This window comes from Artibeus jamaicensis, unplaced genomic scaffold, assembly GCF_021234435.1.
Source record: "Artibeus jamaicensis isolate MK-2021 breed Jamaican fruit bat unplaced genomic scaffold, CSHL_Jam_final contig_601, whole genome shotgun sequence".
Lineage (NCBI taxonomy): Eukaryota > Metazoa > Chordata > Mammalia > Chiroptera > Phyllostomidae > Artibeus > Artibeus jamaicensis.
Window position 1 is genome coordinate 1,254,759 of NW_026521902.1, and position 25,660 is coordinate 1,280,418.

Genomic DNA, 25,660 nt, shown 5'->3' on the forward strand with positions numbered 1-25,660 from the left:
TTGGGAATCTGGTAGAAGGTGTAGTAGACCCTCCCTAGCAAAATGAACGGTGCATCCACACACAAAATGTGTGTGTGTGTCTGCAATGTTCCTGGATCATGGAAACCCATCCAGAGAGAAGCCCCAACCCAAGTCAGCTTCTCATTTTGTAGGTACATAGAGACCTAGAGAGATGTAGTTATTTCCTCTTACTCTAGTGCTTTTATGTACACTTTGAAGATTCTGGCCATGATTAAATGTCTGTAAAATACAATGTGATATGGTCAACATCATGTGGAATACTCTAGATACCAAAGAAAACATATTGTAGCAAAAGACATTAATGAGAAATCTTAGAAGACTGGAAAATTGAATAAGTGAAAATCCCCTCAATTCTTGGTACAAATGGAAGCCTTGTACCTCCACTGCTGTCCCATCTGACAACAGGAATAGAGTGGAGAGGAGAGTATGTTGCGTGTGTCAGGTGCGTGGGGTTTGGGGGCTCCAGGCTCCTCCCCACCTGTCTCTTCAGCCTCGTCACACGGCCCCTCTCCTCTTTGCCCTCTGTCGAAGCCGTGGCAGCCTCCACCTGCTTTCCCAAGCCCATGCTCCCTTGTCATACCATTGCCCTTCCTCCTCATCTCATACCAGGGAGTCTAGGGTGAGAAGCACTGCAGCCCGAGCTGGCCAGTGACAGCAGAAGTAGCAAAGCCTGTATTTGCAGTCACGCTCCCTCCTTCGTGTTTTAAGTACAGTCAGAGGGGTGTGACTTTTCTGTTTCCTCTTGCGCTTATACGGGGTGGTTACAATGTGGCACAATTGGATTTTCCTCCTCTTCCTTGTCAGCATCTCCTGGGCAGTCAGCAGCCACCTTCCGTGCAGCTCTGGGTCTCCTTCGGCCGGAAGCCCATGCAAGCAGCCCAGTTTGTCACAAGACACCCTATTAATGTAAGTGGGGTCCATTGGGGGGGGTGGGAAAAAGTGTCACTGTTCCCACGTGGAGGTCCGGAAAAGGAGCTGTGGGGATGCCCTGCCGGGTGGGTATTTGTGCTTCCTGCAGTCACTTTCCAGGACAGTCCCCAGAGAGAGCCATGTGCTGTGGGCATCGTGGTCCGTTTTTTTTCTCCCAGTATTTGAGGTGGGGCTGGACGGGAGCCCTTGCTTGCTCTAAGCAGGAAAGGATTGGTGGCAAGGTTTAGAGGAGGAGCCAGCACTGAAGGGCAGCAGCACTGCCTTAAGTGCTGCCCTCCTGCTCACAGCTGTTGTGGTCAGACAAGCTGTAGGCGCTGGGCCTTGCCCTTCAGACACGGGCGGGCTGGAGAGACCGAGAACTCTACAGAAGAGGGGCTGCGTGCAGTCCAGTGCAGCCTGTGTGGTGCACGGGAGAGATCCCTGTGGGCTGGGCCATCAGAGAAGTGGCCCCAGGGGGAGGGGGCACTTGAAGGCTGGACACAGTGGCTAGGGTGGCGGGAGGCGAGTAGCTTGGAGGAGGGTGAGATAGAGAACGCTCTCGTCAGTCCTTGGGTTTCTACAGGCTCACCTTCCTGTGGTCACCGTGGAGAAAAAGGAAAGGAAATTCATGCTAAATCTTATGGGGAAAAGAGGGAGACATTATTCACTAAAAAGAGGTTTTTAGGTCGTCTATGGAGTTCAGCGGCCTATTCTTATTTTGTGCCCCATTTTCCAGTGTGGGCCCTGTTCCAGCTGCAGAGCAGCCGCAGGGTCCCCGACGGTCGGTCTGCCAGCTTCTGTGCTGAGGTTGGGGGAGTGTCACGTTCAGTGGGCATCAGGTCACCACCCCCCCGCCCCGGGGCACGGGGGTGGCATTGATTTGGTACATGCAAGGAAAGCTCACAGGGCAGATGCACTTTTTGACTGAAGTATGTTTTACTTTTTTTTCCCAAGGAATATTACATCGCAGATGCCTCTGAGGACCAGGTGTTTGTGTGTGTCAGTCGTAGTGACAACCGCACCGATCTGTACATCTCAGAGGTGGAGGGCCTAAAGTTCTCCCTGTCCTTAGAGAACATCCTCTATTACAGCCCCGGCGGGACCGGCAGTGACACCCTGGTGAGGTGAGTGGCTCGGGAAGCCCTTCTGCTTTTTTACTTGTTTTTCTTTATCTTCACTTTTATTGTTATTATTTACTTTCTTTATTGTGACTATTGACACCATGAGAGAGGCCACACTTCCCCTGCTGGCCCTGTTCCCTCTGGCCTTCACCATGACCCCAGCCTCTGGGTGGGGGCAGTAGCTGCACCTTTGCACTCAGTTGGGGCTGTTTCAGTAGCCGCATTCCTGGCTCCCGGTCCCAGGGAGCACAGTTGAACTCAGCTGGTGTGGCTGGGATGTGAGGAGTTTGAAAGGCTCCCCAGGTGATTTTTATTTGATGCCAAGGCTGACCTCTGCTTCTCCAGATGACATCTAGCATCTCGACACTGTCCACCTCTCACTTGGGCTCATTTGATTCACTTACCTCATTTTCTGTGCAAGGAATTAGTCTGTGTCTGGAAAAGCACCAGCAATGTCAGTCCTTCATTAGTAAACCACAAGGTTAGCTGATTGTTCTGCACTAATGGGTGTTTTCTGGGCTGTGGAAGGTTCTAGGGTTTGGGGGAGGGAATCGCTGCCATGAATTCAGGGTGGCCTGGTGATTCCTTGGTGCTACTTAGTTCACTTTTTCTCCTTTGATCTGTGATGAGGCAGACTTTGGAGAGGGGTCCACCTGCGGGTAGGATTGGTCTCTGCTCCCGGAAGGCATCGTCCGGTGAGGCTGACTATCCTTTCCGGTGAGGCCTGGGCCACAGCGTGCCGCCAGGTCCGAGGGACACTCGCTTCAGGCTGGCAGTGCGTTCCGGCAGCTGTCCGTTCGGCACACAGGCTGCTGCTCTGCGCCAGGCCTGTTTCCGGGATAGCAGTGAACAAGGTGCCTGCTCCATGGAGTTCCGTCCTGACGGGCAGGAGATAGCCTGTGAACAAATACGTCATCTGCCGGGTCATGGTGAGTGCTGAGAGCACAAGAGGACGGCTTTCTGAGGTGTCGCACTCTGCCAGCTGACCGGGCAGGACTGCTCCAGGAGGGCCACACTTTGCAGGTGTCTGGCTGGCACAAGGGAGGGGGCCGGCCGAGAGCTGCAGGCGGAGGCAGTGGCAGGCCCATCGGCTCCAGCATGGACTTTGTCGGCATGTTGTCGGAGCAGTGAAGAGGCCTGGGTGAACAGGCACCCGAAGGAGGGGAAGAAAGTCCCAAAGACAGGTGCCTGACAGCAGTCTGCAGGCTGTTCAGGGCCTTAAAGGTCATGGAAGCAACTTAATTTTTTTCCTCTAAGTGGGGTGGAAGGTTTGACCAGAAGACGGGCATTATTTGATTTAACCTGTTGCATTTTAAATTTCTTTTTTAATAAAACTTTTAAAAAAGATTTTATTTATTTATTTTTAGAGGGGAAGAGAAAGAGAGGGAGAGAAATATCAAGGTATGGTTGCCTCTTGTGCATCCCCTGTTGGGAACTGGCCTGCAACCCAGGCACGTGTCTGACGGGGAATCGAACCGCGATCCCTTAGTTCGCAGGCTCATGCTCAGTCCACTGAGCTACACCAGCCAGGGCTAACCTGTTGCATTTTTTATCATTAAAAAATTATAATTTGCATTATCTAAAGAAAAGTACATTCAACATAAATGGACAATATTGTAAATAATTTTAAGTGAGCCCCGTGTGAGTTTTTATTTTTAATTAAATATTTTACTTTCAATTAAAATTTTTATTTAAAAATTTTTAAATGACAGAAAAATGTGAGATGCTTCATGAATGTGTGTGTCTCCTTGTGCAGGAGCCATGCTAATCTCTGTATTGTTCCCATTTCAGTCCATGGACTACTAAAGTGAGTGCGTGACTTGTCTTTTCAAAAGCCTTCCTCAAGGCTGCTCAGAAATCGGTCAGTGGGCGGGGACAAGAGTGCAAGCTGGAAAAGAGCAGTGAAAGTTTGTAGAAATCCAAGCCGGCAGAGGTGGATGTTGGCTGGACCCAGGGCAGTGGCCGATGATAGAATTGGTCAAATTCTGACCATTTGCTAATAGACTTGCTGACTCACTGGATGAGAGAAGGAGGAGTTGAGAGACCACTGCTGCTTGGCCTGAGCAGCTGGTGGAATAAGAGCCGTGTACTGAATCGGAGAGGGGAGAGGGGCTGCAGGTGTGTGCATGTGTGTGCACATTGTGTATGTGTGTGTGGTTGGAGGGGAAGATTGAGAAATTGGGTTTGGACTTCCTGGATTCGAAACAGCATTAGATATTCAAGTGGAGGACTTTTCAGATAGATGGTCTGTCACCATGCTTCTCCATTCCTGATTCTTTTCCTTCAGATGTGCTATCTTTTTAAACAATATTAAAGTTTTTTTCAATTACAGTTGATATTCACTATTGTGTTAGTTTTAAGTGTACAGAATAGCAGTTAACATTTATAGAACTAATGAAGCAATCCTGCAGATAACTCGAATACCCATCCTATAACATACAGAGTTATTAGAATATTATTGAACACAACAACTTCCGCCAAGATGGAGGCATAGGTGGAGATGCCGTGCTTCCTCACACAACCAAGTTTAGAGACAACTAAATAATAGCAACAGAAAACACAGCCAGAACACAGAAAATTGAAATTTTCGGAAGTCTGATAACAACAAATTCTTCAGCCTGACCGGTAAGAGGGGCGAAACCAGCAGCTGGCAGAGTGGGGTAGCACAGGAAAACTCCGTCAGACGGACTCAGGTGCGCGGAATCCAGGCACGGGGTTGGACCTGGTGGGCAAGTCAGCAAGCAATCTCGGGGAAACAGCGACGGAGCAGGGCTGCAGGTTGACTGTGGTCGCGCATTCGTGTGTGGATAGACATGGCGGAGGGCGCCGCCATTTCCCCGCTCTAACCCTGCCTCCACATACAGCATCATAATCCAGCGACCTAAGTGGCCCTGCCCCGGTGAACAACCTAAGGCTCTGCTCTTCATCCAGCTGCAAGAAACAGCAGAGGGGCCGCCATTTCCCCGCTCTGACCACGCCTCCACATACAGCATCACAACCCAGCGACCTGGGAGTCCAAGGCGCCGATCCTCGTACTTAACAGGTGCAAACAGACCAAAAATGGCTCAAGAAGATCTCAAAGCCCCAGAGCCCATAAATCTAAGCAATGAAGAAATAGCAAAACTCTCAGACGCACAGTTTAAAACACTGGTGATCAGGATCCTCACAGAACTGATTGATTATAGCCACAAATTAGACAAACATATGAAGGCGAAACTAATTGGAATGAATGGAATTGCACAGGAAACCAATAAGGATGAAAAGGAAACTGGGACTCAAATCAATGGAGTGGACCAGAAGAAAGCAAATAATGGCCAAACAGAAAAGAGTCAAGAAGCAAGAATTCAAAAAAATGAGGAGAGTCTTAGGATCCTCCAGGACATCTTTAAACGCTCCAACATCCGAATTATAGGGGTACCAGAGGGGGGAAAGGAACAGCCACCAGTGGAAAACTTATTTGAACAAATAATAAAGGAGAATTTCCCCAATCTGGCAAAGGAAATAGACTTCCAGGAAATCCAGGAAGCTCAGAGAGTCCCAAAGAAGTTGGACCCAAGAAGAAACACACCAAGGCACATCATCATGACATTAGCCAAGATTAAAATGAAGGAGAGAATCCTAGAAGCAGCAAGAGCTAAGGGGACAGTCACCTACAAAGGAGTCCCCATCAGACTGTCAGTGGATTTCTCAAAAGAGACCTTACAGGCAAGAAGGGGCTGGAAAGAGGTATTCCAAGTCATGAAATCCAAAGACCTACATGTTTTGTGACTGCCACTTTGTACTTCCTAATCCCTTTGACCTTTTTTACCCAGCCATCAACTCACTTCAGTCTGGTAACCATCAGTTTGTTCTCTGAAGTTACGACTTTGTTTGTTCGTTTATTTGGTTCTTTAGATCCCACATACAAGTCAAATTACATGGTATTTGTCTTTCTCTGTCTGACTTATTTCACTGAGCATAATAGCCAGTAAATCAACCCAGCTGTTGCAAATGGTAAGATTTCATTCTTTTTTATGGCCCAGTAATATTCCATTGTATATATGTACTATGTCTTTTTTAATGATCTACCAATAGACACACTTTGTATATCTTTCACTTCTTTTATTTTGTGACCATACTCAACCATTTCTGTGAGCATCCTGATTACTAGTGATTTGAGCTCCGCCTCTGATAGGCTGGCTATTTCCTCATTGCTTAGTTTCTTTTTCTGGGATTGTAATCTGTTCATTCATTTAGGCCATCTATCTTTGTCGGTGCACCTGTTATGTAGTTAGGGGTGGAGCCTTAGGTGTTCGCCAGGGCAGGGCAACCCACTTAGCTTTGTTGTGTTTCTGTATGTCAGGGAGGGGTCAGAGAGGGAACAATGCCACTTACTCAACTTTCACCCTGCTTTCAATCACTTCCCCTGTTACCCATAAGCAGATTGGGCCCTTGTGATGCTGATTCTCAGGTGGGTCGGTTAGTGTACATTCTAGAACCCTGTGGGTCTCTCCAACAAACTCTCCTGTGAGGCTGGGAGTTTCTCCCACTGCCATAACCCCCACAGGTTTTTATAGTCAGAAGTTTTGAGGCTTTATTTCCCCAGAGCTGGAACCCTGGGTTGCATGGTCTGTCTCTCGCCCCAGTTGTTCCTCCCTGCTTATCTGCCCATTCTGCCTTGGCTGCTGTTATCTACCCCTCCTTTCCAGTCTGACTGAATGTTTCTTCTTTAACTCCTTGGTTGTCAGACTTCCATACAGTTTGATTTTCTAGCAGTTCTGGTTGTTGATTGTTTTTGTATTTGTAGTTGTCCTTGTTTTGGCTGTGTGAGGAGACATAGTGTGTCTACCTACCCCTCCGTCTTGGCTGGAAGTCTCAATTCTTTGCTTCTTTGAATCTGCTGGTGATGCTGTGTAATTTATTCCTTATTTCAGTTTTTGTATTCTGTATTTTTGACTGATTGTCTATGGTTTTTGTCTCTTTCTGTAAGTTCTCACTGGATTCATCTCTTCCTCCACTAAGTGGATTGAGTATCCTTATATGCAGTGTTTGAACTCTGTGTGTAGTCCATTGCTCGTCTACATCGTGTTTAGTTTTATTTATTTTGGGGGGGCTGTGTTCTGTGTTTCCATTGGGATCTGTGTCTCCTCAGTTTGGCTGCCTCCCCGTGTGTGTTTGCATGTGTTAGGTAGGGCCATTCATCTCTGCATCTCGGCAGGACTGCTTCATGTAGAGGGTGTCCTCTGGGGCCCAGGGACGCAGCCTCCCTGGCCACCTGAGAGCCAGGTGCTTCAGGAGTGTTGATCGTGTAGGTTGTGTGTGTTCTCCTGTTGTAACTGAGCTTTGATCATGGTTGGCACATTGGTGACCTGGTCGATCCTTGGGTTGACAGACTCCGAGTACTGGCCATGGCTGCGTCAGGCAGGCTGGTGTGTGGGGCTGAGCCCACAGAATGGAATTGGCTGTAGCAGGTGTCCTGGTGCCTGTCCAGTCCAGTCTGCGGGTGTGTTGTTTGTGAAGCTCATTGTGTGGTGATGCGGTGTGTTGTGTGGTGATGTGGTGCATCTCATCGTGTGGTGCTGCAGTGTGGTCTCATGCCAGCAGCCAGGTGTGTCATGTCTGAGGCCTCCTGGGAGGGGCTCTGGTGCAGACCCAGCTCAGCCACTGCCTGTGCTCAGCCTGGGGTCCCAGGGGAGGAGCTACCGAGTGATCCCCATTGGTAGCTGCCTGTGCTGGGCTTGGAGGCATCTCCTGCGGGATGCAGTGCTGCAAAGCATGCCTGCCACTGGTGCCTGGCTCTGGGCCACTGTGTATTTGGTTGGGGTTTGTGGGTCCTTCTGAGATTTGGGGAGAGGCCCGCCGCCTGTGCGGTACAACTACTTAAAGAGCTCCCCTAAACGGATCTGGGCAGGTACATGAGTGAGTGGGGTGGGGTCTCAGGGAGTTCCCAAGGCTGGGGTTGCATGAGCTGTGGTGGCCCGCTGGGTGGAGAGTCAGAGTTGGGGGCCGCCTGCTTCCACTGGCTGTGTGGTAGAGAAGGCGCCACACAGGCACAGCGGTGTGTGCCCGCTCCGTGTACTGGAGAGAGCCTTCCTGCTGGGCCTTCCTCTGAAGTCTGATAACTGAGTTTCTCCCCACATGTTTCTGGCGCTTTTAAAGCTGCTGTTCCTTCTCTGGAGATTATGGAGAGTGTGTTTGAGTGAGTGAGCCTTGCTCGGGTCCTTTAGGAAGACACCTGGGTCTTCGATGCCCTGCCTCCTGCAGGCATGGAGCAACCTGGCTCATTTTCACAGCCAGATTTGGAGACTCCTGTCCTTGGCACTGGTGCAGTCTGGTGTGGGCCTGGGGCCCCTTGCTTCTCAGTGGGGACCTCTGTGGCCAAGAGACCCCTCCTGATTCCTGACTGCTACCTGTGGGTGTTGGACCAGCTTTTCCTGTCTGTTCCCCTGCTACCAGTCTGGATATGGCTTCTCCTGTCGATCTTTACTTGTAGGAGTTCCCTTCGGCTGGTGTCCCGGGGGCTCCCAGGGGTGGTGGCTCTATAGTCTCATTGTAAGTTTGCTGTGGTTGTTGGAGGAAGCGAGCACTTGCCATCTTGACTGGAAGTTCATCTTCATTCCTTACCTTTTTCCCAGTGGGAGCGCTGACAGGTTGTCAATTGCTCCATGCATTATAATGTCTTATAAGCAAGCATTCCTGCCATGATTCAGACTTAGGTGGTTCTGTTTTGGTCAGTGGCAGCCCCTTTGGGCCAGTTCCTATGACTTTAGCAAAAATTCATTGAGGTGAAATTTGCAAACTTCAACTTAGTCATTTTAAAGTGAACAAGTTAGTGCATTTAATACGTTCACAATGTTGTGTAACCAACAGCTTTTTCTTCCAAAACAGCTTTATTTACCCAAAAGAAAGCTTCTCACCCATTTAAGTGGTTGCCCCCAGTGTTGACTCCCTCCAGCCTCTGGCAGCCAGCAGTCGACTTTTTGTCCATGCATAGAGCCTCTCTGGGTGTACCCTAGAGAGGGAGTCGCACTGTAGCACACCCTCGAGTCAGGCTTCTCTCCCTTGGCCTAGTCCTTTCAAAGATGATCCACCTCTGGCACGTGTCAGCACTGCCTTTCTTTTTAGGGTGAGTGACCTTCTCCTCACATCTTCAATATCTAAAATCAGGACTCTCACTGACCAGTTGTGAGTGTCTGGCTGTGGGGTGGATGAGTCACAGCCTGAAGAGGTTTCTTCCTCTTCCACACTTGTTGGAGGTTTCGGATGGATGTCTCGCGGTCAGGCAGAGCAGGAGCTGGCAGCCGTGGACCCGGCTCTCGGTGATTCAGCCCCATGGCCACTGTCTGGTCCCATGAGCCTTCCCGAGGTGACACAAGTCACTCCATCCTGCCCGAGCCAGCAACCCAGTGAGTGTCTTACAGTAGGTTTACATCAAGATTCAGACCCCAGCAACCTGCTCAGCCTTCTCATTTTCTTCAGCTTTTTTAAAAAAGATTTTATTTATTTATTTTTAGAGAGAGGGGAAGGGAGGAAGATAGGGAAACAAACATCAGTGTGTGGTTGCCTCTTGTGCCCCCCCTACTGGGGACCTGGCCCAAACCCAGGCATGTGCCCTGACTGGGAATTGAACTGAGGACCCTTTGGTTTGCAGGCTGGCACTCAATCCACTGAGCCACACCAGCCAGGGCCTATTCTCTTCAGGTTGTGTCTCAGGACTGGGCCTGTTCAGATGTGCTCATCTGAGTGATCGTTATCACTTGCATCTCCATCTCAGCATGATGAAATGGGATAAGGGTGTCTTAACAGATGACATGGGCCGGCTAGTTCCCTCCCGATAAAAAAATTGTGGTATTTGAAGTGAGCTATTGCTTGAACTGAAAAGGGAAGTATGGTGTCCTGGAACTGGTTCTAATTTACTTGGAGAACTGGAGAGAGAATTCTTAATAGGGGGTGATGCTGGTGGTGGTGAGGGTGCCTCGTAGCAGTCTGGCGGAAAGCATTGTCTAGAGGGAGGAGGAAACATGGCCATGTGAGTGCCACCAGGCCTCCGGGTGCCCCAGGGAGGCCCTGCGTGACTGGCGGGAGTGGCATGGGGGGGCTCCGGCGCTGTGTTGAGGGCGGCCGCCAGGTCCTGCGGAGCCGCCTGGTGAGGCTCAGCCCAGACACACTGGGGAGTGTGGCTCGTGCTGCTGTGAGAGCAGGTGGAGGGAAGGTGACAGGTGGGCTGTGAACAGAAGGTGGAGTGTGAGAGATACAGAGGGTGTGTTGTGTATCATTCTGAACCCCGGTAAAGAATTATTGATCAGATAAGGATCTTGGCATCAATTTTTTTTTTCAAAAAAAGAGCTGATTATTCAGTCATAAAATGAAGTGCTGATATACTGCAATCTGGATGAAGTTTGAGAACATTATGCTAAGTGAAATAACCATGAAAAAGGTCACATGTTGTGTGATTTCATTTATGCGAAGTATCCAGAATAGATTAATTTGTAAAGACAGAAACTGTGTTAGTTAGTGGACACCAGGGCCTCGGTGGGCAGGGAGCACTGCGAACCACTGCCCATGGCCGCAGGGCCTCCTTTCGGGGCGACGGAAGTGTTCTGGAGCACGGGAGTGAACTGTGAATGTACTTCATGCTGCCAGAGTAGGGAATTTAAAGTGGTTAGACTTTGTGTTACTTATGATGAAATCATACCCAAAACACCACTTTGTTTTCACAGCTGTTTGTTCTCTCTTACTGTAGGTATTTTGCAAACGAGCCGTTTGCTGACTTCCACCGCGTGGAGGGGCTGCTAGGTGTCTACATTGCCACCCTGCTCAATGGCCCCATGAAGGAGGAGAACATGAGGTCTGTCATCACCTTCGACAAAGGGGGCACCTGGGAGTTTCTTCAGGCCCCAGCCTTCACAGAGTATGGAGAAAAAACAGATTGTGAGGTATAGGTGCTTTCATTCGGTTTGGGTTTTAACTCGAAGTTCTGTCTGCAGTCCTGTACTTACAGTTCTCAAACTCCATGCCAAGGCACACTGGGGTGCCCTGGTGAGTTCAGGGGGGTACCCGGGTGTGTTAAGTTTCTGACAGAAGCACTGTGACACTAACCATCCTGAGTTAGTGCACAGTTTTGACCTTAGCCCGTGCTGTGTTTCTTTTGACGACATCCTGTGTGTGCGAGGCTGAGGTTCCAGCGGCTGATGTGGTGGGAATCGAGGGAGGAAGTGCGGGCAGAGCAGGAGCTGGCCATGGTGATGTCTGGCAGGAGTGCGAGGGGTCACGCCAGGCCTAGCAGGTCCACACAGCCCAGTCTTAAGTAACTGTAGGTATTCAAGAATGAAATGAAATTTCAGTTTTGCTTTTAATACTTATGTGTGATGTTGTTATTTTAAACTGCTCCTAAGTTATTAGGAGCATATCTGGTTATGCGTGTAGCTCTTCTAGCTTGAACATGCTATGGCAACATGACTGAGACGCCTATTGTGCTATGAACCAAGAGAACTTGAAAACGTCTCCCATAATTTATTTCTGTAGTATTTCTTTTAAAATTCCTCTTTCAATATTATTTAGGATTCTATAATTTTCCTTGTCTGTGGCTTCATGTGGAAAACTAAGAAGACTAAACTGTATTATTTGGGCCCATAAAGCAGTCTCATGTACCTAGGCAACTCCTTTCTTTTCCCTCAGAGCCGTTGTGGTCCCTGGCTTTACGGGATATACCGCATCTCTATTTTCATTTGACACAGCGGATCTAGGGCGTGTAGAGTAGGTGGACAAAAGTAGGGAAAAACAAGTGGCACTGATGTTTGGAGAAACGGTAACATTTCAGCGAGACAATGACCTGGTCTTTCAGATGACTTAATTTTGTTTGTCCATGTTAAACATGTTGGCCTACTTGATGCTGCGTCTGTGGCCCATGGGGAGATTCTTTTGGAAATTCTTGCTGGAGAATGTAGCCCTTCATTTATCTTCTGATGTGACACCAAGTCTTGACTGACGATGTCAAGTCTAACTTCGGAAAGAGGCAGGGATGTAAGCACGTATAACCAATCCCTAGGTGCTTCTCATTGGCGCAGCAGCACCTTCTAGCTCTCAGAGCGCCGAGTGAGTCCGGTGTGGATGCAGTCGAGGCACTTTCCAGCATGCAGTGCAGTGGGGGTCTGAGCCTCGGTTCGGTGGAACTAATAGTATTGTTAAAATTCAGCTTCCTGTCTCACTGGCCTGTCAGTTTACTTATGACCTGCATAACAGGTCAGCTTCTGGCTTCTACTTCTGATTTTAGGCAGTGAAAGAAGAGGATAAAGGTTGAAAATTTTGGTGGCGATTTGTGACCCAACTCAGTGTGCTCCACTTTTTATCAGCCAAACTGTGGTGCTTGCAAGATGTATATTTGTTAGAGATCCTTTTGTTACAAAAGCAGGTGTACTGGCAAACCGTGTCACAGTTTTTAGCTGTACTGGAAGTATACACAGCATTATCCTGTCTAGAACAGATTCGATAGCCATTTCCTGGCCAAGAAAATTAGGCACAACTATATAGCCAAACTCAGATCTGAGTTCTGCCTTATTTGTGGAACTCAGATCTGAAATGTAAGTGATGGAAGTCAGTTTCGGTAACTTGAAATCCTGCGAGGGACATCTGTAGACTTTGTACTTTGTAGAAATGCAGGCTGCTTTTAAAAATTCATTGGGGATACTTTGGTGTTTACATCTCATGTGTATCTGGGCATCTCTGGTTGGGATGCCGATGAACACTGATTTCTAGCTGTTTCTCTGAGAGTCCTAGGAGGAATTTTTGTGTTAGTATTTTTCTATTTGTTTCAATGAGAGGCATTTGTGTGGTTCAGTTGATCATGCCCCTCTGCAGATGTGTGGGTGCAGCCACGCGGCGGCTCCAGTTTCCTTTGGTCCAGGCCTCCTACCTCTGCCTCTCGCTGTCTTGTGCACACACAGGCCTCAGTGTTTGGAGGGAGATGCGGGCACCATCTGCCTTGCTGATGGTGCCTGGGATGTGTGTTTTGTAGCTCTCCCAGGGCTGCTCCCTGCACCTGGCCCAGCGACTCAGTCAGCTGCTCAACCTCCAGCTCCGGAGGATGCCCATCCTCTCCAAGGAGTCGGCGCCTGGTCTCATTGTTGCCACAGGTAAGTTGGCTATGCCTGCTCTTCCTTCCTGAGTAAGCTGTTTGTTTGCTCAGGTGCAGCCAGGTGCACGGGGACCGCCACCTTCTGCTGAGGTCACTGCTGCCTGTGGGGTTGAGACGTTCTCAGTTGCTAGATCCTACCAGAATTTCCAGTTGGGCAAGGTTCTTGAAGTCAAAAACAATTATTCCTTTTGCATTTCAGGTTCGGTGGGAAAGAACTTAGCAAGCAAGATGAATGTGTACATCTCCAGCAGTGCAGGAGCCCGGTGGCGAGAGGTGAGGCCCCCCATTCTTGTTTGTATGAGATTGGCCTGAGGCCGGTCATTTTGGGGGTGCCTGGGGTCTGGTGGAGATCACAAAGTCCAGCTGTGATGGTGAAATGAAGAGCGTTACTAGAAACACACGTAGGGGTCTGCTGCACCCTGTGTACTCACAACTCGTAATGTGGGTTGTGATTTGGCCAAGTACGCTACTTTGAATAAAAAACAAGCTTTAAAAAAACGTGACTAACTGCTCCAAGATGATCAGTTCCATAAGGATGAAGCCATGTCCATTTTGCTCACTCCTTTTCCCCTGGGACCTAGTGGTGTCTGGCGTGGGGTGAGTGTTCAGTGAGTTTTTGCTGACTCCCAGCCAATGACAGTGTGGTAGTAGCATCAGGCCTGAACCTGGTTATTTGCTCTTTTTGCTGTTGCCGACGTCACCCCCCCCCCCCCTCTGCTCACCGGGCTGCCACGCCCAGGGATTACACTTTCATCTCATCTGAGCTGTGGAAGAAGACTGCTCTAGCCTTACAGTTGTGTGGTTAATTTGGATCCTTAGGCACCGATGACACCAGTTCTTCAGGTGCATCTAGTCTTCTGGTCCTGAAGTGCTAATTCAACCTGGGACAACAGGGGATTCCCAGACTCGTAGAAAATGGTGTTTCATCAGCCTCCCATGACTGACAGGCCACGGGACGTGCGCAGGCCCCACTGTGCATGGCTGTTCTCAGAGGTGCTGTGTGTGTGTGTGCAGGGAGCCCCCAGACCCAGGCAGGCCAGGTGTGGTGTCCAGGCTGAGGTGGGGCCTCAGGATTTGACAGATGTTCCCGTCCTCATGGTGCTTCTGATTGGGAAAGCAGTGTGGACACTTCTGTGTCTGACTGCGTCACACATCAGGCAGTCACGGGGCCCCACTCGGCCTGGCTTTTTGCAGCTACAGAGGACTGTCACAGGCCTCATCTCCAGCTGAGGGGTGGGACTCTGACACCACATGCACACGTGTGTGCATGTGGTCTGCTTTCGTGTGTGCACACTCACGTGTGTGCATGTATGTGCACATGCATGCCTGTGTGCGTACGTGTGCATATCAAGGGCTGTACAGTATGGTAGAGAATGTAAGTACTTATTCAGATGCAGGAGGCTGTTAAGCCAGAGGAGTCAGAAAGTGTGAGCAGGATGAGTTCCCGGGTGCCCTTGTCCTGCTTCCATGGGGAAGAGTAAGCAGCCGCTCTTCCTTGGAGCCAGAACGTTCCCGTTGAAATTGGGTGTGTCCCCTCCTTGGCGCTTCAGTTTGTGTGGTTTGTGCCATCTGACGCCGGTGTGGTTGGGAATGTGAATATCTGCAGGTGATTTCCTTCTGATAGAAAGCAATGTGGTGTTTCTCCTCCCATGAAGTAGCGGCCTCGGCCGGCACCGGGGCCGCCGGCCGCACCTCCTGCCTGCAGTGCTTGCACAAAGGACCTTGTGTTTGGAAACAGCATAGAATTGACTGGGACATGGAAAGGTTGGACTGTGAGAGTGGGCGTTGTGGTCCGTGCTGGCAATGTCGGCTTTAGAGGGACAGTCTGGGGGCGTGTGAGGGGAACAGGTGGTGGCAGGAATCAGTCCCACTTGGTCCCGGTGGGGGATCTTTTTAAGGTATTCGTGGATCCTGTTTGCCAATCTTTTGTTGAGAATTTTAGCATCTACGTTCATCAGGGATATTAGCCTGTAATTTTCTTTCTTTGTAGCATCTGGCTTTGAAATTAGGATAATACTGGCCTTGTAAAACGATCTTAAGAGCTTTTCCTCCTCTTGAAGTTTCTGAAATAGTTCAAGACGAATAGGTGTTAGGTCTTCTGTGACTGTTTCATAAAATTCAACTGGGAAGCCACCTGGCCCAGGGTTTTTATTGTTGGGAGGGTTTTGATTACTGCTTCAATGTCACAAGTATTAATCTGTTCAGATTTTCTAATTGTTCCTGACTTAGTTTTGGATGAGGGTGTATTTCTAGGATTTAGCCATTTCTTCCAGGTTGTCCAGCCAGTTCATTGGCAAGTAGTTCTCAATATATTCCTATAATCCTTTGTATTTCGGTGGTATCAGTTGTTACTTCTCTTTGATTTCCAATTTTATTTATTTGGGTCTTCTTTTTTCTTTTTTAAAGTATATTTTATTGATCATGCTATTACAGTTGTCCCAATTTTGGGGGGACAACCTTGCTCTGCAACCTGCCTGCCCTTCCCCATTACCCCCATCTTAGTTCATGTCCATGGGTTGTACATATCAGTTCTTTCGTTTCTCTGTTTCCTATACTGTCCTTGACCTCCCACTGTCTACTTTGCACTTACCATTTATGTTTCTTGCTCCCTGTACCTTTTCCCACCATTCTCCCCCCTCAAATCTGTAGTCATCTCTCTCATCACTGTCTTGGATCTAATGTGTCCATTTTCTATAGATTCTTCAAGATTTTCCCCCTTTGGTTTTCAGCAGTTTTGTTATGTCATCTCTAATTGTGTTTTCCTTTGTGTTTATTCTTTCTGGGGACACTGATCTTGAGTCTGTAAATGTGTGTCTTTGCCCAGTTGTGGAGACTGTCAGCTGTTCCTCCAATGTGCTTCCCGTTCCCCCCACCCCCCGCCCTTGCTCTCATTCATCTTGCACCCCATTTGCCTGTGGGACCTTTGCCACTGTCCCGTAGGCCCTGGAGCTCTGTCTGTGTCTTCACCAGAATGATCATTGCCACTGCTCTGGATGTCTCTTCAAGCTCACGAATGCCTCTGTCATTTCTGTTTTAAAGGGCTGTTGAGCCCTTTAGTGAGTTCCTCATTTCAGATATTATATTTTTGTTAAATTTTTCTTTGTTTCTTTTATTTTTAAAATAGTTTCCATTTCTCTGGAGAGATTTCCCGTCTTTTGTTTATCTCAGAACTATTTTCTTTTACTCTATGAAACACAATTATGGTAACCGTTTTAAAGTCCTTTGTTAATTCCAACATTTGGATCATCTTGGGATTGGTACCTGTTGATTGTCTTTTCCCTTGAGAGCTGGACACATTTCGCTGACATGCTTGTTTACTGAGCACTTTTGGGTTGTATCCAGGACAGTGAATACAACGCAGGAGATGTGGTCCCCTGGAGATGGTGAGCATTTCTGCTGCAGCCTGTGGTGGGCTCGTTAGACCATAACCTGTGCCGTGCGTTCTGTGGGTGGTCGTTGGAATCTCAGTTGAGTTTACAAAGCCATTAGCGCTGTCGTTGTGGGATTGTGCCTGACAGGTAGTTCAGGGGCGGGCTCGGACTTAGGTGAATACACACACAGAACTGTGGGTTTCTTCTTTAATACTCTGTCCTCTATGATCACATCCATGTTCTCCTTGGTCTTTAAGGGTTCTTTTCTCAGTTCCTTGGGCAGAAATCGTTTGTCCAGCTGGGGCTGAGTCATTCCACGTCTGGGGCAAAGCCATGCCAGCAAACCCCAGCTCTGCAGGAGCTTCCCTAGTCTTACATCCCTCCGCAGGCTGCCTGGTGTCAGTTATTTTTCGTCATCCTCCAGCAGGGGTCTTTTGTATTTTGTGCACAGTTTGTAGTTGTGATCAGCAGGAGGAATGGGCTTGCACCCTCAGAGACAGCTGGGTTTTCCACTGGTGAATTTTTAATCACTCTGTGAGGGCCAGAGATTGGCGTTCTGTCTGCACAGCACCAGGTTGACTCCTGCCTGTGTAGTCTGCCGCTAAAATCAATCACAGGTCCACTTTCTACATTTGGGGCATGATTTGGGGGTCTGAGAACTCACTCCACCCACCCACAGGGTCCTGTGCAGCAGATGCGACTGTGGCTGTCAATGTGCTCTGGGAACCAAGAAGGAGTGTTCAAGCGCTTGGAGTTGCTGCTGTGTGTACACACATGCGTGTGTGCCCGTGCACATGTGTGTGTGTGTACACATGCACACATGCTTGCCTGGGCACAATCACATGCATCTGTACACACCTGTGTGTATCGTGCTTGCACATGAAAGCACAGATGTGCACGTGTGTGCAAGTGTGCGTGTGCACATGTGCCGCAGCGGTGGCATCATGCTGTCTTTTCTCTCCCAGGCGCTCCCTGGGCCACACTACTACGCCTGGGGAGACCACGGCGGCATCATCATGGCCATTGCCCAGGGCACGGAGACCAGCGAGCTGAAGTAAGTGTTTCCGGTGGCGTCCTTCCGCAGGCGTCACCTTGCTCTTCCAAAGCATGGCGCAGCCAGCTGCCGGGGTTTCTCTGTCCAGCATCGAGTGTGCATAGCAGCCCTCGTGCTGTCAGGTGGCCACTTATACTTTGCTTTCTCTACAATGCCAGTAATGGGCTGCCCTTCCTCTCTCAAAGGGGCATGTTGAGCAATAAATAATTGTATTGATTTGAAGTACAACTCTACCAAGTATAAATTAATCATGATTTGAAAACTAGGGACTCTACATTGTTTTTTTATTGCATGTGTGTTACACACATACAGAGATTTACTCAGAGCATAAGTAACAGATAACAACACATGAGTAATAATTTCAGGGTACCTGTAAATTGATACCCAGTTGTCCTTACTGTGATGCATTTGGTTTTAGAGGTTCTCGCAAATAGAATTGGAAGGGACATTTGGGGTTAACCGCTCTATTTTACAGTTGAGAAAACCGAGGCTCAGCAAGACAAGTACAGTGCCTTGCCCGGAGTCTCCTATTTCTCAGTGTCAGGGAAGAGCAGCACTCAGGTGTCACCTTCTGTTCTGTCCTCTTTGCAGTGTATCCCTCTGAAAAGCAGAAATGTCAGGAGTTTCTGACTTCTGCCTCCTGAAGTCTGATTTTATTAAAACCAGCTCTTTGATTACTTCTGGCCCGTAGGTCAGAAGTGGATTTCGTTAGCAGTAGGGTGAGGCACGCTGGCCCTCCTTCTCCCCATTTCTGAGGTGAGCCCGTGGGGTAAATTACTGAAGGAAAGGGTGAGGACTCTGTGATCATCGTGGTCAGTGCTGGGGAGAAGAAAGCCTTTCTGAAACAGGGCAAGTCGAGAGAGAGGTGGGCAGTTGGAAGGAGAGACCTTAGCAGATGGTGCCCCTGTGGTTCACTGGACACGTGCTGGGCAGCCTGGCCTGGCAGCAGAGAGAAGCCAGTCCTGTGGTGGGTGTTGCTCCTGGTTTTCTGGTCCGTGTGGCACTGGTCAGCTGCTGCTTTTGGGGCTAAGGGTCCAAGAGGCTCTGCTTGTGAGTCATGCACTGTGCCTCCATTCGGGTTGGCATCAGCTCAGTGGAAGACAGTCACAAAGTATGGTTCTTCCCACATTTAGCTGTCATTTATCTATGCGTTAATGCATTCATTTCCATCTCACACATTTAGCGAGCATTAATTCTGCAAGGTACTGTGTCCAATGAAAAACAGCATGTTTCCCCCACTCTGAAGGAGTCCACTCTCTAGTGGTAAGACACACAAATAAAAAAGCCATGTTTGGGACGTACTTTGAGAACACTGTAGGAGGGGACACAGTTTGACCTCCTTGGAATACATTTTATTTTTTGAAGGCAGTCAGACTGTAGAGCTGGCTCCTGATCTCCCGGGTTTGGCTTTTCTGCGGCTCCCACTTCTTGCCTTTGCATTCCTAGCTGGCTTCTCTGAAGTACCAGTTCTGTGATTACAGTCCTCTCCCCCATCTGTCGGTGCACGTGAGCCCAGGGAACCCAGACCATCACTGCACCAGCTGACCAGGAAGAGACACCTGCTGCCAGGAAACTCACACGCCCTCCCAGATACGCAAAAGTGGCTCGCTGCTGACTTTGGGGATTGTGGCCATAGTAGCCTCGTTCTGTTGGCAAAGGTTGTTGGGAGGTGCCTGTGTGTGTGGTTTAAATGAAGCGTTTACAAATGTGAAAACGCGTGCGGGCCTTCCCTTGGTAGGTGTGTGGTGTGCGTGCCCATAAACCAATGTGAGCTTTACCTCAGTCTGTGTAGCCACCTGGCGTTTCCTTGGTCTGCGGCTCACAGAGTTCTTTTTGCTTCTCCTGCTGCTCTGCTTTTGACCGGCTGCTGCCTGCTGTCAGCCTCATCAGAGGAGAAGCAGGAGAGGGTGCTGTGGTTGTCATACCCTCAAACTGCAGTGGCAATGCCCATGCGTGAGGGAGGGCTGCTCTGGGCTGCACTGCATTTCTGTGCAGGTCTGAGGTTCAGGTCCCTCTGCGTCGGGCGCCCTCCCACTCCACAACCATTGTCCTCTCTCCTCCAGTCTCAGAGTGTACTGAGTCCTTCATTAGGTCCCTTTTCATTACACGCCTCAGTTCCTCAGTTCGTTAGCCAGGTCTGGTACACAAGTGTTTCTATTCTGTGCAGACTTCGTAAATATGTGATTGTTCAGGTATTTTTATTGCTTTTTTTTTTTACTAATTTATGAAACTGGAAGGGGCGTGGTGATGAGGCAGATGCATAGCCCTGTTTGGGGGCACTTCCCAAGTGCTATGTAGGTGACAGTTCCTGCAGCCCCGTGTGTGTGGCCTGGCGGCATGGAGATGACCCCGTCCACGTCCACCTCCTTCCTCACTTTACTGGGGCTCGTTTCTGTTAGGCACAGTTGTAGGTCCATTACACCAATGTTTGGGGAACTTTGGTGATGAGCCAGATGTTGTTCTCGGCACTGAGCGCACATAGGTGAGTGAGGCATCTTCTGGGAACTTTCTGGCTCACTGTGACTCTGCTGCATTCTGAGCCAGCTGGGAAGAGAGGCTGGAGGAAGGGAGCGCTTTGGAAAGGAGCTTTTGGGCCCAAAGCTCAGCCTGCCCCTGGGAGGAAGGGGAGTGATGTCTGCAACTCTAATAGGAGGTTTAGTGGGGACCCAGGTGGAATGTGGCCCAAAGGTTGCTCTTCTGTTGCTCTTCTAAGTAGTTCCTGTCTTTCTCTTCCTGATTAGTGCAGACAGCCAAGAGTTGACTGTGATTTGTTTCAGCTTCTTCCTTGACCCTCCATGGAAGTTGTCACCTTTGTTCATGTTGATTGAAGTTGAGAGCGAGAAGGGGAACAGTTTGCATTGCTCCTGTCTCCATGTCTGAAAGGAGTGAATACGAGCCTGTCCAGGGGACTCACTCGTTGCGCCATTCAGTGTGCTGTCACTGAGAACCTGCTTGGGGGCACAGGTTTTCAGCATTCGCAGGCAGTGCTCCTCATAGGAGGGGCTGTGTGACTGCGCGCACTGCCCCCCAGGTGACCCATACACAAGTTTGTTGTCTCGATCGGAAAGTGTGAAATTGGTTTCCGTTTCTTCTCTGCAGTATGCCTGTCAGCATAATGTATTCTTGGCAATTAGGTACTAACAACACTTTGTATAAGGCATCTTTCCTCAGAGCAGATGCCTGATTTCAAAAGGCTTCCCTTTGGGTATCCAGGAGAGCCCCTGGACAGGCTGCACCAGGAGCCGCTGCCTTTTCCTGGCCTGAGTTCTGGAAGTGGCCACAGCCCCACCACCCGAGAGGTAGCACTTGGCCCGTCGACTTGATTGCAGTGCCGAATGCCAGTGATGTTTCCTGGGAGAGTTGCAGGGAGGGCCATGTGGCTCCACCTCATTTTAACCCCCATGCAGCTTCTTCTGCACCCTGAGTTGCAGAGGGGCAGATGTTCTCAACCACATTGTAACTGCCTTGGCTCTCATTGCAGTCTCTGTACAGGTGGCCTTGCGCCCTTTGTGGAGCTGGTGCATTGACCTTCCTTTTTGTTAGTGGCAGCTCACTGGCTGATGTGTCCAGCTCTGTGAGAACCAGACGTCTTATTTTGGGTTGAGAAAAAACCATTTATCAGCACACTTGGCTTTTGTTTGTTTCGATGCCAGTGAATTTGTTTAACTGTGTGGTCCACAAAGATTCTTATGAAAAGAAGAATGTTCTGTGTCATTATCTTGCTTTACGAGTGATTCTAAGACCTGAGCTCATTATAGGGGTATGAGAAGCAGATTGAATGAGTTAACTTATTCCTGTATCTGCTTCAAAATCACTCTAAACCAGAAGTGCATCAGCCAGATGAGAATCTCTCCTCCTTGGAAGATCTGCAGAGGTGATCACTCGGGCCCTGTTGACACTCTCTCATGGCCCCGTAACTGCCATCTCAGGTCTCACACACGCCTGCGCTCACTCCCCCCCGCCCCCCCGTGCTGGTAGGGGCGTGTCGATCGTAGTGTCAGAGGGTGTGTATGCGCTGAATAAACCTGGAAAAGCTTCGTGTCAGGCACTGAGACCCTGAGAGAGGATCACTGCAGAGACATGGGGAAGGTGGTAGAAGCAGCTCTGTGAGCCATGAGGACCTGAGAGAACCTCGGGGGCTCCATGACCCTAACAACAGCTCTCACCGAGTGGTTTCTTGTGTCGACCATCCTGCTGGCTCACTGGGCAGTGAAGCACAGAGGTGCCTGTCACCCCTTCCTCCTCAGTCCTGACAATAATTTGAACCGCCACCATCACTTCGGTGCTGCTGGTGCTTCAGGGGCCTCCTGGTTTCTTCTGATGCAATCTGCCTTGGAGACTGCTCAGCACGTAACATTCCTCCAACTTTCACATTTTTAAGGCTTCAGGAAAAATTGGAAGAAAATACCTAAAGAACATTCATGTAACCTTCATGTAGAATCAGCGATTGTTAACAATTTGCCAGTTTTCTTAACCGTCTATCACCCATCCATCTATCCATGCATGCATCTCCAATAAATAAGAATGTTTTTCTGCACAATCACAATGCCACTGTCCCATCTAAGAAGTTTGCATGAACTTAGTATTACTCATAGGCCATATTTATTTTTCCTTAGTCCCATATAATTAAAGCTAGATTTTTTCTAATCCAGGACTCAGTCAAGAGTTACTTGCTGCATTTGGTTGTTACACCTCTTTAGTCTCTCAACCTATAGCCAGCCTTCTACCTTTTTTGTTTGTTTTTCATGGCTTTGATTTCTTATTTTTGAAGAATCCAGACCTACTGCTACATGGAATCTGTCGCATGCTGGGTTGGTCTAGTTGTGTTCAAGCGGACACAGGTGATGTCCTCTTCTCAGTGCTGTATTGGAACCGTGCAGTGTCAGGTCATCCCACTGTCAGTGACGCCAGGTTTGGTGAGGGTGGGCGACTCTTACATCACCCACTGAGAGATCACGTTTCCCTGTGAACATTCTGGTCCCCAGCACTCTGCACCCAGGGGTGTTAGCATCTGCTGATGACCTTGTCCGAGTTGGTCACGACAGTGGGGGTTTTCCGTAACCACTGAAAAGTGGTCACATTTCTCAGTCTGTCATCGTTTTCAGCATTTATCAGGTAGCATTGAATGTAAGAAAAATTTTTCTCCCGCATTTCTGTCTTACTTTTAGTATCACTTAGAGACCTGTGCCCTATTTTCAGTCAGTACGTAACTGGTTCCATTATCTTTCTTTTTTACATTCGACTTGCCATACAGTCAGCTGGAGTGCGCTGAGCTGACTCTGGTGTCCTTTGTGTTGCCTGCATCTGTCCCTGAGTGCACCTCGCTCTCTGGCCCAACCTTAAACTCTCTCTGCTGCAGGTCACGATTAGCCAGTTCCCCAGGGAGCCCTCTGTCCAACCCCGGTGAGTACTGTCTGGAAGCCGAACCCTCTCCCCAGAGGTGGTAACGGCAAGGCCCTCTTGCTTGCATTTGGGCAGATACAGTACCAACGAAGGGGAGACCTGGAAAGCGTTCACCTTCTCTACACAGCCCGTGTTCGTGTACGGGCTCCTCACAGAGCCCGGCGAGAAGAGCACCGTCTTCACTATTTTTGGTTCCAACAAGGAGAATGTCCACAGCTGGCTGGTCCTCCAGGTCAATGCCACAGATGCCTTGGGTAAGCTGCTGCCTCCTTGCCCTGCTTGTGGAAATGTTTACTGGCCAGAGCACCAGCTTAGATGCTTAGTACCTGGGAGCATGTGTGGTCTGTGGAGTGAGATGGGCACGTGCAAGGTAAGCGACTGAGGATTGTGTGGGCCGCACTCGGGCACCTTGTGGTAGGGCTGTGTGCTGTTTGTCACTGGCATGTCGTAGGTGCAGGTGCAGGTGTGTTGAGTATGTGGCTGAGTGACGAGCAGTTTCAGTCCGACAAATCCCGCTGGTGGCTCCTCTGTGAAGGGCAGTGGGCCAGGTGGTGTGGGGCCTCCTCAGTGTCTGCCAGTGTAGTTCGGGCACAGGTGCGTGAGCAGAGAGGGAAGATGCACTGTCCTTCCCTGCGCCCTTCTCTGCCTTGGCTGAAGGTATTCCAGCTTCAGGGGCTGCCCCTCAGGCCACCCATTCAGTTTCCTCCAGTTAAAATCCTTTCGTGTTTTGGATCCAACAACCTGCCTGCTAACGTTCCAAGCAGAAGACCTCCTCCCTTCTTCTCTGTGTCCAGAGTGTCAGTGCACTTGCCTTCCTGAGTCACTGATTTGTGTCTGTCATCCGTGTGTGTGTTTCCTGTCAACTGATTGTAAGGTCCTTGGACACAAGAAGCTGTCCTCCGCGTCTTTATTTTTCATGCACTGCACCACCTGATAGCCTTCCGGGCAGTAAGGGGTTAATCAGTACCTGCTGATCTGAACAGCACTGAAGTGATAGTTCTGCATTATTTTCAGGCAGCATGTGTTCCAACTTAAGACACGTATAAGAAAACCATAAAATGCCCGTGCTGACCTAGATTGCTTTGGAATACCTATAAAACCTTCTCTAGTTAACTTTGGAGTGAATGTGGGTCGATTCAGCGGTCGTCCCGGTTGTCTTACCATCCTCAGCCTCAGCCTCCTTCCACGGAGATCCTATGCTTCCTCAGCAGTGACAGTGAGTTCTGTGTTACTCTCAGGCCCACAGCCAGATGCACCCATACTACCCCAGGAAGCAGGCTGGGAGCTGTACTCCTGGATGATACAACCTCTCCCTAGCTCTCCAGGAGATAATCACCTCTGGCTTCCTGTTCCGAAAGGAACTGTAGAATGTGCTAGAACATATCAGAGGTTTGGATAGTGCCAGGGATCCAGATGGCAGTGGAGTAACCTGCTCCCAGCACCAAACTGGAATTACAACTAAAACACGGAGCAATCAACCTGAATAACCAACTGACGACTAGTTGAACAGAGGTCTTATAACCAAGGATTTACAGAAGAAGCCACAAGGAGACTGGCAGGGGAGGGCTGCCCTGTTAGCAAAGCTGGGCCCACAGCCATGTGCAGTTGTGGAAAATCCAGAGGGACTTCTCAGCTGCACACATTCACCGAAGGAGCGTGGGGTCTCCACCTGGCACTGGGCTCCCCAGCCCGGAGCACCAGAGCTGGGAAGAGGAGCCCTCCTAACACCTGGCTGTGGAAATTAGAAGGGATTCCGTCTGCCAGGGAGACATGGGGTCTGCGAGAGACCCAAGCCTGCTCTTGAAGTGCCAGCATGCAAAATCTCATTCGCCGCCACTCGCCCTGGGCTGTGGTGGAGATGTGGCGGCTCAGGGCAGACTGGAGTCATGTAGGCAGAGATGGGGTTGTGGCTTCAGGGACAGGGCTGAAGGGACAGTCACCATGGTCCCTAGCTGAGGCCCTCTCCCACTCCACCCGGAGACAGCATCCCTCCTGGCAGGAGTGTCCCCACTCTCTGCACAGCATCAGCATGGGAGACACAGCAGTCCCACCCTCCCAACGCCCTGGGTCCCTGCCAAGCTTGCATCCTGTGGAGCAGGCTGCTGGCTGTGGCCAGCCTGGGCGGACACTGGTGGCGTCGGAGACGTGCAGGAGGAGATGGAGCTGTGTGGCTTTTGAGTGAGGGCCCTTTTGTCTGGTACACCCTCATCGCCACTCCCCTCCCCAGTTCTTGTGCTGAGTCCGCCCTCCACATGGCCACATCTCCGTCTGTTCCACCCGGATGAGCTCTGTCGGCATCTCCCTGAGGGCTCCCTAACACCCTGCCTACCCACAAGGGTCCTCAGACACAGGGTGGGTGGTGGCTGACTTAAGAGAGGCTGGAGGCATTTGCTGAGTGGCCTCACACTCAGCACTGGTCCCGACTTTCAGTCTCGATCAGTCTAGGGAACACCACTCGCCTGCGCCTGGTGACTCACTAAGACCCTGCCTCACGCAGCTTGTGCACTGCCAGAGGCTCTGTCAGTGGCTGAGCCTCGCAGGCAGCAGGCAGATGGAGTTGGAGCTCTAGGTGCCTTGAGTCCCTCACTGACCTGCCCCCGGCAGGTACTGGTGGAAGCAGGCCTCAGCATGTGGCTCTGGCCCCTGCACCCCCTGGCCCAGCAGAGGC

General features: G+C 49.8%; 1 protein-coding gene and 1 non-coding gene across 4 annotated transcripts in view; one reads left to right on the forward strand and one right to left on the reverse strand.

Moving 5' to 3' along the window:
- The window catches only part of SORL1 (sortilin related receptor 1), a 161,809-nt gene that overhangs the window by 54,325 nt on the left and 81,824 nt on the right, over positions 1-25,660 (forward strand). For all 3 annotated transcript variants that reach the window (XM_053670663.1, XM_037131699.2, XM_053670662.1), the window contains exons 7-13: positions 826-927; positions 1,885-2,054; positions 10,774-10,966; positions 13,045-13,162; positions 13,364-13,437; positions 17,501-17,589; positions 23,068-23,246. In XM_053670663.1, coding sequence (XP_053526638.1) covers positions 826-927; positions 1,885-2,054; positions 10,774-10,966; positions 13,045-13,162; positions 13,364-13,437; positions 17,501-17,589; positions 23,068-23,246 — 925 coding nt within the window. The remainder of the gene's footprint in view (positions 1-825; positions 928-1,884; positions 2,055-10,773; positions 10,967-13,044; positions 13,163-13,363; positions 13,438-17,500; positions 17,590-23,067; positions 23,247-25,660) is intronic.
- LOC119039062 (U6 spliceosomal RNA) lies at positions 3,764-3,866 on the reverse strand. The gene has a single exon (XR_005080536.2). It is a non-coding gene; the product is annotated as a U6 spliceosomal RNA (small nuclear RNA).